This window comes from Amphiprion ocellaris, chromosome 16 (assembly GCF_022539595.1).
Source record: "Amphiprion ocellaris isolate individual 3 ecotype Okinawa chromosome 16, ASM2253959v1, whole genome shotgun sequence".
Classification (NCBI taxonomy): domain Eukaryota; kingdom Metazoa; phylum Chordata; class Actinopteri; family Pomacentridae; genus Amphiprion; species Amphiprion ocellaris.
In genome coordinates this window covers 23,771,113-23,788,423 of record NC_072781.1, presented here as the reverse complement: position 1 = coordinate 23,788,423, position 17,311 = coordinate 23,771,113, and the positions used below count along the sequence as shown (strand labels likewise).

Genomic DNA, 17,311 nt, shown 5'->3' with positions numbered 1-17,311 from the left:
GCGTCCCTCCCTGGGCCTGGGATCTTTCTGTGTGGAGTTTGAATGTTCTCCCTGTGTATGCATGAGTTTTCTCCAGATACTCCGTCTTCCTCCCACAGTCCAAAAACATGCTGAGGTTAATTAGTAACTAAATTGTCTGTAAATGTGAATGTGAGTGTGCTTCTTTGTCTGTTTATGTAGCCCTGTGATAGACTGCTGACCTGTCCAGGTTGTCCTCTGCCTTCACCCTAAACGTGTACGTTTCCACTAGATCCGGCAATTTCCCGCATCCCATTTACTGTCTATGTGAAACACACCGTGTTGCATGCTGGTCTGGTTGCAGCGCGTTTCAAGCTGCAATCCAGTGCATTGGACCTCCGCATGCTGCAGCTCATTTACATAAAGTAGACTCGTCTTCTACTTTATGTAAATTTGATGCGGCATACAGAGGTCCAACACATCGCGAAACTTTCTTCAAATGTCTAAACTAGCCATCGTTGATCTAAAATGAGAACAGATTCAGAAACTGCACAGGTTATTTCTCGCCTCAGATGCTTTCAGAAATACTTTTTGCTGAAGTGTTTTCGAAATAAAAGAAAAAATTTGAGGCTGAACTGCCATGTTGGTCTGACACATCTGCTGGACTCTCAAGCTGAAATGGCTGTCATGTGACCACGTAGTGGCTTGCTAGTGACCACCCACCAAGCAGACGATTTTCAGATGCGGCACGTTTACATGCGGGAAATATGGATCTAGTGGACATGTAGCATAAGTCAGCTGTGATAGACTCCAACTCCCCAGGCGTCCCTCTAATCAGCAACATTTTTCAGTTCCTTCTGGGGGATCCTGAGGTGTTCGCAGGCCAGATGGGATATTTACTTTCTCCAGTGAGTTCTGGTTCTACCCCGGGGTCTCCTCCTAGTTAGGCATGCCTGGCAAACCTCCAGATGAAGATACTTCCAAGCTCCTCACTCTGTCTCTAAGGCTGGACAGCTCGAGCACACTACCACTCTGCTCAACCACTGTAAAGCTTCTTTAGACTACACAGTGGAAAACGGTGGAGTAGTTCAACCATACAAGTTTGAAACACAAGCTAATTCTGAAGAATAGTGATACAGAGAGTCCCACCCTGCAAGCTAACAGAACTGGTTCCTTGGGTTTGCTATGTTTGAAACGTCCGAATCTGTATTTTTGAGATGGTCATTGATATGCTGCAGTTTCATCAGCTGTTTATTTTGCTCATGATCCAGGTTATAAAAAATATGATATGGGCATGTTAACAAGGTAAAAAGCAGATTTTCACACGAGGTGGTCTTTGATAAATCGCTGGTAGTTGTGTGCATCAATGTTTGTTCCACTGACTGAGCCACACTGCTTATGTTCTCTAATTCTTCCACATACATTCGTACTGATTATCATGCTTCTCTTTCTGTTATCATGTCCCTCTCTCCTGCACACGCACACTCACACATGCAACCAGTAATTACATTTTGTTCTGACAGTATCCACTGGGCAAAGGCAAGCAGCCATACTCTGATCCTTGGCTCAAAATGTTGTTTCAACAGTATCAGTATCAGCCAAGCCAACAGTCAATGGCCCCCATGCTGTGTCTCCTTTGAGTCATGTGCAGAAGATAACAAAGCCTCAGCCACTGTTTCTGTCGTACAGTCTTAAGTCCCTAACAGGGTCTTCAAGTAATTACACAGAGATGTCAGCATTAAAGATCCAATATCAGTGACCGATTTTAATGTTACTCACTGAAGCATGTCACTTTTAATTATGCACCTATGATTAAGAGTTACTTATGTGGAAAGCTGAGGTCAAAACTCTGCATGTGTTAAAAGCTCTGATTGCATAGTGGGTTGTGTATTACCATAAACAGTGATACCAGCTACTCACTCCTGCTCAAGGGAAATGTCAGCTTATGAGCTGAAGACATTCATTCACCACCCACCATCTATCTTTCAGTATTTTCTGTTTGTTTAAACTAATGCATTGAGCAGTAAAAGACTTTATGACCCACATATCGAATTGCCTGTCAGGCAGTGGCGACAACCACAACTGATTGGAATACAAGCGAATGCAAAGTGTTTGCTTACGCAGCATGTCCACAGGCACATCATGATTAAAGACATTGCACTGTTATACTGTATATCCTATGTCAACAGTATGATTAGATCAATCGGGTCCAAAATTCAAGCCCATATTTTGGCACCACACTAAACACTTCTGTCTCTTATCTCCTCCCTATCATAGCCCTATTCTCTGGCAAACAGTCCTTAGCCAGCTGTTAGGTAGGTAATCCTATCACTGGTGTTGCAGCAGACTTCCATTGTGAACATGGTAAGAGTCAAGGAGAGTCCAGGGGAGCGCTCAAGGCTGTTCGTCTTTATCAGCTGCCGTTTGTCTCGCTCAGCAACAGCAACATGTAGGAGCGATGGGGGAGGAGTGTGACCTTGACAGAATGTGCCTGCTCGATTATGTTTGTGTGTTGAAAGCATTTTGGGGGCATAATTGGATTTGTGTTTATGGGTGCCCTGGGATGAATGTATGTGTTTGTGATTATGAGTCCGATTTCAATCTGTGCATGTAATCCTCCATTTGTAGATGTGAACACCATCAGCAAGACAGGCCAGTTCACACAGAGTCTCCGTCCCCTAAAACCTCCTTTCTTCATCTGCTCTATTCTCTCAGTGATGGAAGAATGACCCCCTCACCCTTCCTCTATCTTCCCGCCTCAGGAAAAGGTTGGGGAAGGGAAGGTTTACAAGCTGACCTTCCTGTTTTATCCTCCTCATTTTCCAGATGGACCTCTGGAGATGCCCCTCTTCCAGCTCATCCCCTCCCAGAGGCAGCTTGTTTTTCGTGGAGACCGACTCCCCCTACAGTGCACCGCCTCCTACCTCGACCCATCAGTGGAGCTGCGGTGGCGTCACAACGGCCACATCGTGACCACACAGGAGGACCGAGGCATCTATGTGGAGGAAACCCTTCTTCATGACTGCTGCATGCTCACTAGGTACACACAGAGGAGAGAGGAGGAGGGAGGTGAAATGCGGGAGGGAGGATGGAGTGAGGATGTGACCTGAGAGCTGATTAGTTGTTGACTGGCCTGTTGCACCAATACACAAACACTCCAAAGGATAGTAGTAAGTTCACGTAAGCAGATAAAGTCAAAAAATGCATCAATTAAGCTGCTGCACAAATGGTTTCATCATGTTGCACAAGGAAACATACACACGTGCACTTGTGCAATGTGGAACGCACATTTATCCAGCTCTACCATCTTCACAAGACTCGTAGACACAGATGTAAAGTACGTACGCTCACAAAGCCACCATTCCTGCCTATCTCTCACTCATTCATAGGGGCTGTGATTTACCTTTTGTTATTGTCGCCCTTGATAAGGATCTGAAAGGACAGGACAGAATTGGCTTGGCAGCATGCCAACACCTCAGAGCAATCTGCGGCTCGTCTCTAGAGGTTGGCCGTCCAGCCGCTCTCCAAGCGCCGGCGGAGCACTAGCTGATCACACACTAAGAGGAACAGATGCTGAATCATAATTGCCCTGATAAAGTAGACCGGCAACGCTGGCTTTCACACGTTTTTTTTAATATAGAAGACGTCACTACAAACCTCCATCCTCTTCCTGTCTTTGTTTTCATGGTGGTCTGTGGAGCGTCTGTGTGTGCTATACTAAATGCATTTGACGTAATGCTGTAGCAACACGGCTCAGACTCAGGAGCACATTGCTGTTGATTAGTTTAACTGCTGCCTGTTCTGACTTGGCCTCTCTAACATAAATATTGATGGAGTGCTGACAGAAATATGTTTCCCAGTGTCAACAGGGCCAGAACGCTCTTGTTGTGTGGTTTATTTGGCAAAAAGAACAGCAGCTACTATTCCACCATATTTCTGCGAAGGTACACCATTCCACCGGCTGCAAACGCTACAGATAGTCAATATTTTTTTTTTTTTTTGTTTTATTATGAACCAGCTCACTGGTTCATAATCATTCTCAGTGATCCCTGTGGTGAATGTGCTGCTTTGAATAAGTGGATTAAAGGTATTGTGAACTCTTTCAGTTAGGCTTCCTTGTCTTTGTGTGCCAGTAGTGACTCTTGGCAGTTTATTTTAACCCAAGTATTCACCAGTAGGGATCACTGCAATACTGTGTCACTCCCTTCTGATTGCCTGCTATTACAGGGTGTCTCTAAAGTCTGGACACAAAGGAAACCACAGATAAAATGTGGCTTTGTTGAAAGAAGAAAGAGTTGAACTGGTACTTCTCAGTAGATGTGGAAGGATGGACAAAGATAGCAGATGAATTTAATCTTTCGACAAAGCCATATTTAATCTTTGGAGGAAAAAAAAAATTGCAGTTAATGAGATTTCCTATGTGTCCAGACTTTAGGGACATCCTCTATAACAATGTTGTTGACCGAAGTATTGCAGAATACAAGTGCAGTTTTGAAGTACTTAAATAGCGTATTCTCCTTAATTTTGTCTGCTTTTTATCATTATTTTTCTTGGCAGCTATATTTACTGCTTATTTTGCAGATTAATATTTTACATACAAACTATCGATAGCTTAAGAGTATAACATATTACACTGCATGGATTCTCCTACCTATAAAGCATGTGAACTAGTTCAATATAGCTCCACCTCTTGCTCCACAGAAAAATATTGCACACATATAACATGAGTAACATTACATGATTAATAGAAAATACATGTCTCTAGTAATATACTGTAGCTCTGTAAAAGTCACCTTTCTAAACTATACTTTTGGTACGTTTGTTGACATCATGCTGAGAATACTTCTGTACTTTTTAGTTTACATGAATAAAACGATTGTGTGTAGTGTGACCTTAAACAACTGTTTCACCAAAAAAAAAAACCCTCAAATACAGTCATTGTAGAAGTAGTAGAAACAGTGTTGGCTACCAGCTGGTAAAAAAAATAAATAAATAATATTTTCCGCAGGACATAGAGAAAAATAAGACAAAGCTAATAGAAGAGAAAATGTTGAATTTACAGTCATCACAAAATGAATGATGATGTTGCTCCAAGTCTGGGTGTAGAATTAAGTCTTTCTGCATTCACCATATCACTTTTAATATGGGAATATTGTCTCTTCAGCTGTTTGCATTGCCCCCAAGCCCTTGAAAAATATTTCAATGTAGGGTTAAAAATCATTTTAAATGCAGGACTTTCAATTACTATTAATAAAATTGCCCAGAACCTGTGGAATTTGAACATTTGGAACAAAACTAGCAAGAAGTATTGCATTTTTTTTTTTTTTTTTTTTTTTTTACAAGTACAACCATATGAAATATATATTATTTAAATGCTGACTTAATTACAAAAAAGGCTGCACAGTGGCTTGGTAGTTAGCACCTTCGCTTTGCAGTTAGAAGATCCCTGGTTTGCATCCTGGCCTTCAGGCGATCTTTCTGCATGGAGTTTGCATGTTCTCCTTGTGCATGTGTGGGTTTTCTCCGGGTACTCCAGCTTCCTCCCACAGTCCAGAAACATGCTGATGTTAATTGGTGATTCTAAATTGTCCATTGGTATGAATGTGAGTGTGATTGTCTGTATATGTAGTCCTGTGATAGACTGGTGACCCGTCCAAGGTGTCCCCTGCATTCACCCTAAGTCGGCTGGGATAGACTCCAACCCTCCCCACAACACTAATGAATATTAAATGTTATAGATAACAATTAGATGGATAATTACATAAAGATTCTACACATAGTAGCTGTAAGTAAAGAATCTCTGTACAACTTTCACCACTATCAGTAAGAATAAAGAACAAAGAGATTTAGGTTTAAGGTCACTGCCTCATACTGAGAAGCCCAGCGGCGAGGAAATAGATCTTTTTTGTGCATTGCTTGGTGTCACTGCAGGGACAACTTATGCAACTGACTCTTATGTTGCTTGTGTACTGACTGGTGCCGTCTGTCAGCTCCTGTTCAGGCCTTCTGCTTCTCTAGTCTTATTAGTTGCTCTCATCTCTCCCCCTGCTCAAAAATGAACCCCTCCACAACTTTGACTTTACTTTTCTAGCTCAGTGTACCAATGAATTTCTCTACACTCCCATTCTGATTAGGGCCCCACTTGCAATTGCATACTGCTTTCCACTTGTGTGCACAAATAATGCAATTTTCTCCCCGAAGTGGAACCTATTTGGGTCATGTTTCTTTTGGCACCTGGGGATGTCTCCCTCCTGGAGAAAATCTTGCAAAGAGCAGACATTATTTCCATAGCTGATGAGTGTATGCCACAGCTTGGTCCAACAAAAACAATCTGCTGTGCGTGGGCTGAGCTTCACCTTTTGCCCTCTGTAAGGTGTATCTTAAAGTGCAGCGCTGAGAGAGCTCTATGGGGGAAATGAGTGCTGTGATGTCACTGGTGCAGCAAACGTTATATAAAGAACTTAACTAATGTTTTGGCCTTTGACATGTCAGAAACTGTCACTGCTTGTTTAGCCACAGTGGACATTATATTAGTCACTGCAGCCTGTGTTGATGTCGTTCACCTTGGATAAATGTCCTCTGAGTCAGTCAGCCTTGCCCTGCATGCCCCATCAGAGGGGAAAGACTGAATACATAGGATTTAGCGCATGGCTTAAAGCCCTCTTCTGGATTTGTCGCACAGTGTTGCAGAAATGCGAGCAGAGATGCCAAAGCCTCAGTGAAGTGACCTCTTTGAAGGTGAAACCAAAATGTTTTGCGGCTCTTTTCTCAGCTAAATTCTGCTTTATCCTGCCTTAGGCTGCATCAGGCAAGTGGCCAGAGTACACATTCAAAACATGACATGATATTTTACCCACTGAAACAGGCATAATATTATGAAATACTCTTTTTGTTTGATCATTTTGAATGGCATGGTATTTTTGTATCATCCAACTCCCTCTCATATTCACTGCGCTGTGTCATTATAGCCTCTTATTTGCAGGTGGGCCGATAAGCTGATCCGTTTACATTGCTCACAGTGAGCAGCAGCAAAGAAGCAAGGCCCCATGAGGCCTGATGGTTTTGTGATGTGGGCCAAACTCCTGCTGAGTAATGGTGTCAGGCCAGACTCCCAGTATTAGCAATGCTAGCGGCAGCAGAGGGACCAGCCTGTGATTCATGTTTCATTGATCAAACATTTTAGGGCCCTGGAGCTAGCTACAGCAGACACTTTGGATGTATCTTTCGTAATCCTCTCCATTTTTAATCAGGCTCATCTTGCACAAAATGAAGAACCTGGTTTGGAAATATTACTGAAGCAAATGAAAGAGGAAAATGTTTTTGTGCCTCTTCCTTCATGTCCCTGCTGGTGGTCTCTCTAAAGCTCCTCTTGGCTTTTTTTTTTTTTTTGGAATATCTCTAGTCTTGCTCATAAATAAACTGCAATTTCGCTCATTTCTTCCCATTTTTCATTCTTCTGCTGTTGCATTCTACAGCGTATTCCTCTAGTCCATGCCTCTATTGCACTTTTGTTGTTTTTCCTCATTTTCTGTCTTAATTGTAGGAGTGTGTTTACAAACTTTTAGGACACTAGATTTGATTATGTTCACACATACTGTAGAATTTTACCTCTGGGTTCATCCTTAAGTGCTTGCCAGCTTCAGTCAATAAAGAAAAATAAAAGCTCTTAGTTATATCGATGGATGTTAAACAAAGATAAAGTGAAGTGTAAATTATTAACAGTCCACATAATGTAGTTGCTAGAGTAATGGATAGAGTGAGTTAAGACAAGGAGCTAATTTGATGGATGCTGCTACAGTGGGAATAGTATGTTCATTGTACCAGAGTGAATTAAGCCTCTATGTGTGCTTGTGTGTGTACATACTCCACATGCACACATGCCTGCATGTAAGCAATGCTTTTGGCATTGATATCTGCAAGGAAACTGCTGAAGGACAGGTTAAGAAACGTACATAATAGTGCAATGCTGTCACAAATTCCTAAACTATGATCATCAAGCTTGCATAAAAAATGCTTGGTAGTGGGGACAGATTGAAAGTTTACAGTCTCATAAGCAACATTATGTAAACAAATTGTTAAATATCAGCGCGCAAGCATAAATGTTCCTAATGAGTCCTTGGGGAACTGCTCCACAATGGTGCAGTGTTACAGTGGATGTAGGTCAGTGCTTTATGTGTGGCTTGTGTGTGCCCCTGCCCTACTAATTTTCCTAGTGGGGTGATTTCTTTGTATGTTTATTACGTGAAGATGAACTTTTTCTTTTTTGAACTGCACAGGCTGCTGGACAGTTTCCTGTGCTCTCCTTGTTTTGTCTGGATGCAGGAGCTCACCAGGGAAATCTGTGATCAGGCTGCAGCAGAAAACACTTTCAGTGGGGAAATTTTCACTGGGAGACAAGGAAGTATAGTAGGGGAGAGGAGAGGGTGAGGGTTGGTGGGTGGGTGTGTTGGGGTAGGATTGGGGGGGTGTTTCCCTGCGCATTTCCCACCATTGAGACAGTTGGCACATGTTCAGTGATGATGTAACTGTCCCCTTTGCAGACTTTTCATGTTAGAGACAAGTGCAGCAGCTCTGTCCCACATTAGCATGCATGTGATCACTCTGTTGTATGATTATCAGTAACATTCCCAATAGAGGTCTATAGCAAAAACATCTAAACTTAATATTTAGGGGAAAAGCCAGGATGATGTTGAAGATTTATCTCTATATAATACTTTATTACAAATTAATCTGTTTTGTTTCATATGCTGTACAATTGTCTCTATTTTTCCAGTCATAGTTTATTTTGAACATTGTTGTAAAGTCATGAAAATGTTTAATTACACTGCACAAAGTACTTTTTAAATGAATTTTTCTTTTTTTTTAATTTTTTACAAGTTATAATGTGCTGTTATCAGCCTACACTAACTCCTGGATCTGCCTGCCATTTTCCTATTTTGACTTATTTTATGGTACTGTTGACAATATAGCTCAACGTTGAAACGTTAACAGCTTGCTTCAGTAAACAGGGCATGGCTAATGCTTACATTTTTTTCTGGTGAAACCAGGAAATAATCTTGTGCAAATTATCCATTCCCATTTTTCAATCTAGTACCCTCATAGAATCCACGGAGGCCATTAAGCTTTACCGTTTACTGCTGTTAGCTTCTACAACTATTACATAAAGCTCATCATCCATCCATCCATTCTCCTGTTTATCTGGAGTTAGGTTTCAGTGGCAACAGGCTAAACATGGTATTCCAGATATCCCTCTCCCCCATGAACATGTTTCAGTTCCTCCTGGAGGCTCCTAAACCATTCCCAGGCCAGATGAGATGTGTAATTTTCTGGATCTACCCCAGGGTTTCCTCCCAGTTTGGTGTGCTATGAAAACTTCCAAAGGAAGGCACCCAGGAGACATCCTCCTCAGATACCCAAACCACCTAAGCTGGCTCCTTTCAACATGATGGAGCAGCATCTCTTCTCAGAGTTCATTTCGGATATCTGAGCTCCTCACTCTATCTCAGAGGCTGAAGCCCCCTTCAGAGGAAACTCATTGATTGCACGCATCCATGATCTCCTTCTGTCAGTCAACAACCAGAGCTCATAACCATAGATGAATGTTTGAATGTAGATTGATTAGTAAATCAAGAGCTTTGCCTTCCAGCTCATTTTCCTCTTTACCATGACAGTAGTGTACAAAGCCTGCATTACAGCTGATGCTGCACTTGTGACCAAGCTCCTGAGATACAAAAACTCTTTCGCTTGGGGCAGCAACACACCCCAACCCAAAGAGAACAATTTATCATGGCCTCACACTTCCAGCCTCAGTTCTTGAAAGCCTCTTATCTGCATTTATAGTCAAGGTTTCTGAGCTTTATCATTTCTTCTCTAAGGGCTTCTTCAAAGTATCAGTTTCCTCTCCTCAGTGATTCAAAAGTATAGATTCTGTATGGCAAGGTCAGATCCATAGACAAAGGCTGTTGTGGGTTGTTCTAGACCCTTCAATTAACATTTCCTTAGCAGCAGAAGTATAACTGCAGCTTAAACAATATCCAGTGACCATAACAACCGTTACATATAAAGGGAAGCTGTTGTGAACTGAAGTGTTTTCATTAAGTATCCTTGGGATTGGCCAATAAGAGTGCAGATGATAAGGCAGTGGAGAAATCTGTGAGAAGAAAGGGCTGGGCAAGTATGTCTTACTTCATCCCTTATTTCATGATTAGATTTTTCAGGTATTTGCTCAGGCAGATAATTTGTCCACTTTAATGTGAGGGCTAAACACAACTTATGCTGGAGTGCCTGGGTAGCATGTCCATAAGGGAACATCTTGAATGCCCTAATGTCTCAGCCTCTGTATAGTTAAATCAATAAACAAACTGCCAAGTCTTAGCTTCATATACAGTAATTGAATCATTAAAATCTGGAGTTTCCAGCCAATTCATTATCCTGTAAAAATATGTCATTATATACAGAGTTTGAGGGATAGTCTTTGAATTACTGTGTTCTTCTTGTAAAACTAGCCCTGTGCAAATTGAGTCTGATAAGCATGACCAACAGATTTGGCCTTCCACTTTACCTCCCAATATTTTATCTATTATCTGTTTAGATTAAGTTTTCAGACAGCCTTTGTGGTATGTTATATAACTGTTGCACCGTCGAGACAGGCTGATAGCTGGACTAAGCCCAGAAGGTTTCAATTTAAAGCCCACCCACACTTTATACTGAGCTTGCACCCTGTGGAAGATGAATGATGTTGCTTTAAAGAGGAGGTGGAGAAAAGGGAGTGATTGACAGAATATGTGATACTGTGTGTAAGATGTGAATGAGAGGTAAGGGTCTGGGTTATAGCTTTCAATCTTTGCATAAAAAATAAATATTTGGGTAATTACAATATATTGACATCATCAGAGTTGTGTTGGAGTATAGGGTTCATCAAAGCATGCAAGCATTCTGATGTCAGAAATTTGTGGAAATATGTCATAGTGGCAATAATTCAAAATGCTTCTGTCTAAATTATGAAATGACTGGTGCAAAACTAGCCAAAAAAAAACGCCCAGAAGGGCTTTTCACACAACTGAAAATGTACTTAGTCACATGAAAAAAAAAACAAACAAAGAAAAAAAAAAACAGCTGATATATTTACAGTCACACACAGACACACACTCAGACATACACACTTGTTCTGTAGCCCAGAATGTCATCATCTAAGTCAAGAGTTCAAATCTGATTTGGGGCCTTTTAGAAAAGCAATCAGAAAAGAGAGCTTTAGTGGAACAAGGAAGATGAAATCAGGACTCATTTCATTCATTTTCATAACTTGCCCACAGAAAGTCATTGGAGCAAAGTCATGTGTCCATTTGGATCAGGGAATGTGAACATCCTCTGATTTCCATTTTCCTTCTCTTACTAAGCAACTAGCAGTAGAGATGACTTCACATGAGCGCATAGTGTGATTTCACTCGGAAATGTTACTGTATAGGCAGGTTACCGCTTTAGTAGCTTCAGATCAAAAATTCCTCAGAGCTCATTTGACTATTGAACTGTTGTTTCTCATTTTAAATGCATAATCTTCTCTACTTTCATTTGATTGGGACAGTGGTTTTTATCATATGTTGAACTTAAGTCAGGCCCTTAATCCATTTTGTCTTAATCCCGTTTTACACAAACTTGCTTTTGTTCAAATGAACTAATTTGCAGATCACACACCTGGACTGCAACCACCTAAAAAAGCGCAGTTCCATGCAAAGCTTGGTGCAATTTGTTAATGCAATCTGTCTGCAGCTTGTGAACTGTCAAATAAGTAATCTTACAAGGGATCTGTATAACAAGCATATACTGTATATTTTGGCGATATTATTTGGCAATATGTATGTGCATGATTAATGATTTTTTACTGATCAATCACAGTAAAATGGGATAAAAACAGAGGCATGTTCTGCCTGGGTTCTATTCTACATTTAAGGCAGGGAGGAGCTTCTTTCCATTTAAAAAACAACTTCTAAAAAATTTACATTGATGCAGAGATGGGTTTTTAGGGTTGAATGACTGCAGAAGAAACTTAAAAATGCTTGATGTGATTTATATCAGACAGGAGGCTGGTATCTGTATCAGTCGTTCTGTCTAACTCCGACAGACGTGTCAGTAAAAGTATAACCAAGGTTATTCTGTATAAATAAACCATATCCTTATCTTTGGCCAATCTTTTCACTCACTCGTAGTATGAAGGTCTTTATTGTCATTATTTTTTAAGACAATATCTATGACAATATTGTCTTTTTTTATTGGGCATCTGGGCGAACACTCACAATATGCCATTATTATCATATATAGCAGAAAGTGTAATTATGTTTGTACTTTTATTCTGCTATCTAAAACCACAGCAGTAAAGGTCATGGTTTATATGTCAGTGAGAGGTAAAAATAATAGTGCATTTAGTCAGACAGCTGTAGCTGCCTGAACTGAAGATTCAGTAGCCTATAATGTATTTCGGTCACAAGTTCTATTGTGTTATATTCACATTTTCTCCACTACGGTTGTCTTTCTCACACCATCACTGCTGCCGTTTCTACCTTGATGTGCAAACCACAGCTGAACAAATGAGAGCAGGGAATACCCCGGCTGGGCCCTCCTGTGTTCATGTGGGCTCGGAGCTCCAGTTTCTTCCACACTCCAAACACATCCATGTCGGGTAACTAAACCTTGGTTCCAAGGCCAGATGATGTGAGTGAGCTGTTTCACTGAATAGTAAAATACATGCTGGCAAAGGCTCAAGCCCAATATAACTGTACTAGCAGTAAGCATAATGAGACAGAAAAGGGATAGGGAAAAGGAGAGAAAGGCAGGGAGAATGAAGGCCTTTAATTTTTTTTGAAGTTCCCTCGCACTGCGTGAAAAATGTTTTGTGGGATTACAGCTTCTGCACGTCAGAGCCACCCAGCCACGAATCATCTTTGCTCTGAAAGATTTCAGTTTATTGTCCAGCCTGTCACTTCTGATTTTAAATGTCAACTGTCATACATCTGTGGCGCATTGTTCTCTTAAGTCGTATTTAAAAACTTTATACAGCACTGTGTGGGTACATTGCGACATGTATTATCAACTGCTTAATTAAGTCACAAAAACTGCATTAGCTTTTCAAGTACACACAAAGCAATAGTGTATATTTGACTACAACTGCATTGTATTTGAAAATTAGACAGTTTGCATTTCTCAAGGTAGCATTTCTATGGTGATTACGCCCGTTGCTTAGCAATCTCCACCAGCTTTTCTCCTTTTTTCAGAAAGACTAAAATCCTCAAGATTAGTTGCCTTGGCAAATGGCCTCTTTTGGCTCTTTGTCATTGTTTCACTATCCTTTGTTTAATCAGGCATTTTCCACTGAGATAGGAATCGCTGTGACAAAGTAGGAAAGATAAGCATGAGTAATGATCATCTTAAGTCACAGCCAACATTTTAATCTACTGCATACTCATGTACACATAGGAGAATGAATTACACAAGTGCATACACATCTTTGCACTCTATTGACTGCAGAATCCTTGAGATGTTACCCTAACCTTAGCCCTCACTGCTGTTCAACTAACTTTAATCCTTAGCCTAATCCAAAAATAATCCAAAGCACCCTGAAATCAAGTCTTAACATAAAAGTAATCCTAAAACTGCTTTCACCCCAAATGTAAGGCCATAATTCAGCAGCTTGAGCAAAGGACATTTTGAAGCCCTCAGGCAGAAATTCACCAACACAAATCCTACCCTGACACATAATCCAAAATCAGCCACTCATAGTTTCACGCCTCTGTTTCACCTCCTCCAGTGAGGTCATCCTCTCCAACATCGACGTGGGCATTGCTGGCATCTGGGAGTGTCTGGTGACCAGTTCCCGTGGCAACACTTCTCAGCAAATGGAAATAGTTGTTCTGGAGACGTCAGCGCCGTACTGCCCTGCTGATAGAGTCACCAACAACAAGGGGGACTTCAGGTGAGTCACGTTTCAGCAGCCACGCATCAGATGCCACTGTACACTCAACCCTGTTGGCTCATCTTTTAGCTGTAAACGTTTGGAATAATGAGGTATATTTTATTCTAGTCTGACATTTTGGGAAATGGAATTATTCACTTTTTGAGAGTGAGATGAGAAGAATCATATCACTCTCATGGCTGTATGGTAAAGACAGTGTTAAATGGCTACTGTCAGCTCACCTTAGCACAAAGACTAGAAACAACAAAAAATATTTAGCTTGAATCTGCTCAAAGGTCAGTCATGTCTCCCAAAAATTACATTCCTACGCAAGTAAATTGCAATCTCAGTTTCCTTTGAAGTAAGTATATTTTCTGATTACATTTGTTTGTGTCCTATCACAAATATGTTTCAAATCACCATATTTTTGGTATTTACTTTGTTACTTCACTTTTGCTCCTTTTGTGCCAAGAAATCATATACTAGATGAGATGGCACTCATTGTGCTGGAAACTCAGAAAATGGAAGTTTCAAACATGTAGTGAAACAATGTATTTTTACCCAAACCATGCTGGTTTCATAAACCTAACCACATAGTTTTGATGCCTAAATTTAACCAACTTCCAACATGTAGTTATCATCAAGAAAGTGTCGACCAAAGTGTGTTATTTTCCTCAACCTGACCTCATGATACTGGTGCCTAAATTTAACCTGAAGTCAAACTCAAAGGTCAACTACAAATGAAAACAAAGCTTAACTCTAAGAATAGAGGTTTCACATGGTTCCACATAGTCTGCTGGGTGAAAAACCTGTTGCTGGCTTACATTTCCATCCTCCCCCAACTCGTTATATAGACTGAATAAATGAAATGACATTTCAAAACGTCAATGAAAATGCAGTTTAGATGTATCGGAATGTACCTTTGGATAAGTGGATGAAAAATATCGCAAAAATTTCAACCAGTCAACACACTAGTTTTGGTAATATCTTGTTTGTTTAACCAGTAAAAAAAATACTAACAGACAAACAGGCAGATAAACATATGATGATTGTCAAATAACTCCGCAGTGTTAAAAATAACCAGGGCTATACAATTACTCCCTCTGGTATGGTGCTGAATTGTGCTGCCTTCGGAACAGATCATCCCCTGCTTCTCTTTTAGTATACTAATATAAATATTCAGTCAGCAATACTCAACAGTAAAATCAACATAATTTGTGCTTCCTTTAATATTTAGTGTGATTGCTTTGATTTTCATCACACATTTATTGTACAATCAAATTTGAGACCCCGTCTACTCACCCACCACCTAAAAAAGCAGGTTTTAAGGTGGGGCTACTCTTTTACCTCCAGCACAAGATGGCTTCTGCAAGGGACAAACTCTCACAAGTGATGACGTTTAAAACTTAATCTCCTATTAATGTGTGTGTTTTAATTAAAGAAGAACTTCTTTAATTTTAGAGAAAGTACAATTCTGTCTATAGGCACTAAAATGTTTAAATTAATTATGCATAAAAACTAAATGATGTATGATTCTTAACAGTTTCTACAGAGGAAACTAATGCTTCCTAACACCAGTTTTTAGGTTAAGCTATAAGATAGCTGCTGCAGGCTATACCCTTACATCCATGCAGACATGACAAAGAGTACTATCAATGTCGACCTTTCTAACTCAAGTAAATAAGAACATTTTCTCAAACATTCTCTCACAGGAGAGTATTTCTTGCATCAGTAAAGAAATAAACAAGGTCATATAAATAAACTAGATCCTCAAATCTTAAATATATTTTCATTTACCAGCTAGTTCTGTGTAGTTAGTGATAATAGACAGTAATCACTGGTTTTCAAAGGTGATGGATCTCCTGCAAAATAAGGCGATGGTTCAACCTCAGTTCAATTAATTCAACAGAAATATTGCCATTTGCAGAGAAGACTGGATAAAAGTTGATACTGTAATCAGAGGGCTCTCTATTATCTGTCCATATATAGTGCTGTTGAGCTACTTTAATCTGGTTCTTGCTGGTGTTACCCTCCGTTTTGCTTCACCTGACACCTGGTCTGACTTGCACCAGATTTGACTCATTAACCGTTAAAGAGCAGAAATGAGTATGTACAGTAGAGTATGGACAGTTCATATATTTTAAAAATTGTTGGATATGTGATACTCCTACACACATTATGGCTCAGTGTGGTCCAGCTTTATATCATGACTATAAAAATGAAAGCTCTTGTTCACATGACTAAGATTTCAGATTCAAAAAAAGGAGGAGCATCTACTCGCTCTCCATTTATCCTCCTTTTCTCTGTCTGTCCTCCATACGACCACTTTGAAATCTTGTAATTGTACACACATTTACAGCCTCCACCTCTCCTCTGCCTTGGGTGTGCTGTTGTCGTGTACTCCTTTGTAGCTGTACATTACAGGCAACTTCCAGTACAACAAGCACAGAGGCTTTGTTTCTGCCGGAGCATTGGAGTAATGGGCTGGAAAATGAGCCCCTTTTTTGTTGGGGGCGAAATTAACGCCATTTATTACTAAGTAGCTGCTGCTGCTGCTGCTGCTACAACGTGGATAGAGAGAAAGGGGTAGAAAGGAGAGAATGGGGTGGGAACAGAGGGATGGCAGGTCACTGCCCTCAGAACAGATTACTAGCCTCCTGAGTGCCTTGCTCCTTTATTTTAATTTAGATGAAGTCAAAAGTGTTTCCACATTACTTCAGCTTCTTTTCTGCAGTAGGAATTTGACGTTGCCATAAGTAGAAAACCCAGAAATGTAAGACACATGTTTCTCTTGTGATTGTAGACAAATTGATCTATATTTGTGAGCACACACCGCTCTTTCCAAAGGCTGCAGAAGCACAGAAATAAGACAGCAGTGCCAAGAAACAAAACCTGCAGTTATTTAATTGACTGGGAGATGGAAGCTTATGTTGTGGACTATGAATGTTTGGCTGACTTTTTACAAATGAGCTTTATTTTGTTGAAACACTAACAGGCATTACCCAGAAAATGAAAAAACTCCATTTGCCTGTAAAATCACCGTGGCCCCTATCAAAGGTTGGTCAGTAGAGCAGCTCCAGGATTTGGTCCTTGATGACATTATTGAGAATGTCTCATTTCTTGCTTCAGAGGAGACTTCAGTGAACTTTGCATGGCCATAAGAAGAACACTTAGGCTGAATTTCCCCTTTAGGAGGAACAGACAGGATCAAATTTCTGCCTCAAGTATACATCCTTTACTGACTTTTTCCGTCTTCCACTGTGGTGCACGTTAAAGAGGTACGCAGGCGATTTGGTATTGCACTTTTGTAAAGTTGTGGAACTTTCCATAGACAGATTGAAGCAGCGAAGGTCTGACTTTCAGGCCTTAGTATTGGTCAATCTACATTCCTCAGAAAAACTGGATCCTACC

The 17,311-nt window shown here is 40.5% G+C and overlaps 1 protein-coding gene across 2 annotated transcripts in view; it reads left to right on the top strand.

The window, feature by feature from the left end:
- LOC111578248 (adhesion G protein-coupled receptor A3) overlaps positions 1 to 17,311 on the top strand; it is a 220,832-nt gene that overhangs the window by 47,593 nt on the left and 155,928 nt on the right. For both annotated transcript variants that reach the window (XM_023284899.3, XM_055018725.1), the window contains exons 7-8: positions 2,785 to 2,998; positions 13,757 to 13,921. In XM_023284899.3, the coding sequence (XP_023140667.2) occupies positions 2,785 to 2,998; positions 13,757 to 13,921 (379 nt within the window). The remainder of the gene's footprint in view (positions 1 to 2,784; positions 2,999 to 13,756; positions 13,922 to 17,311) is intronic.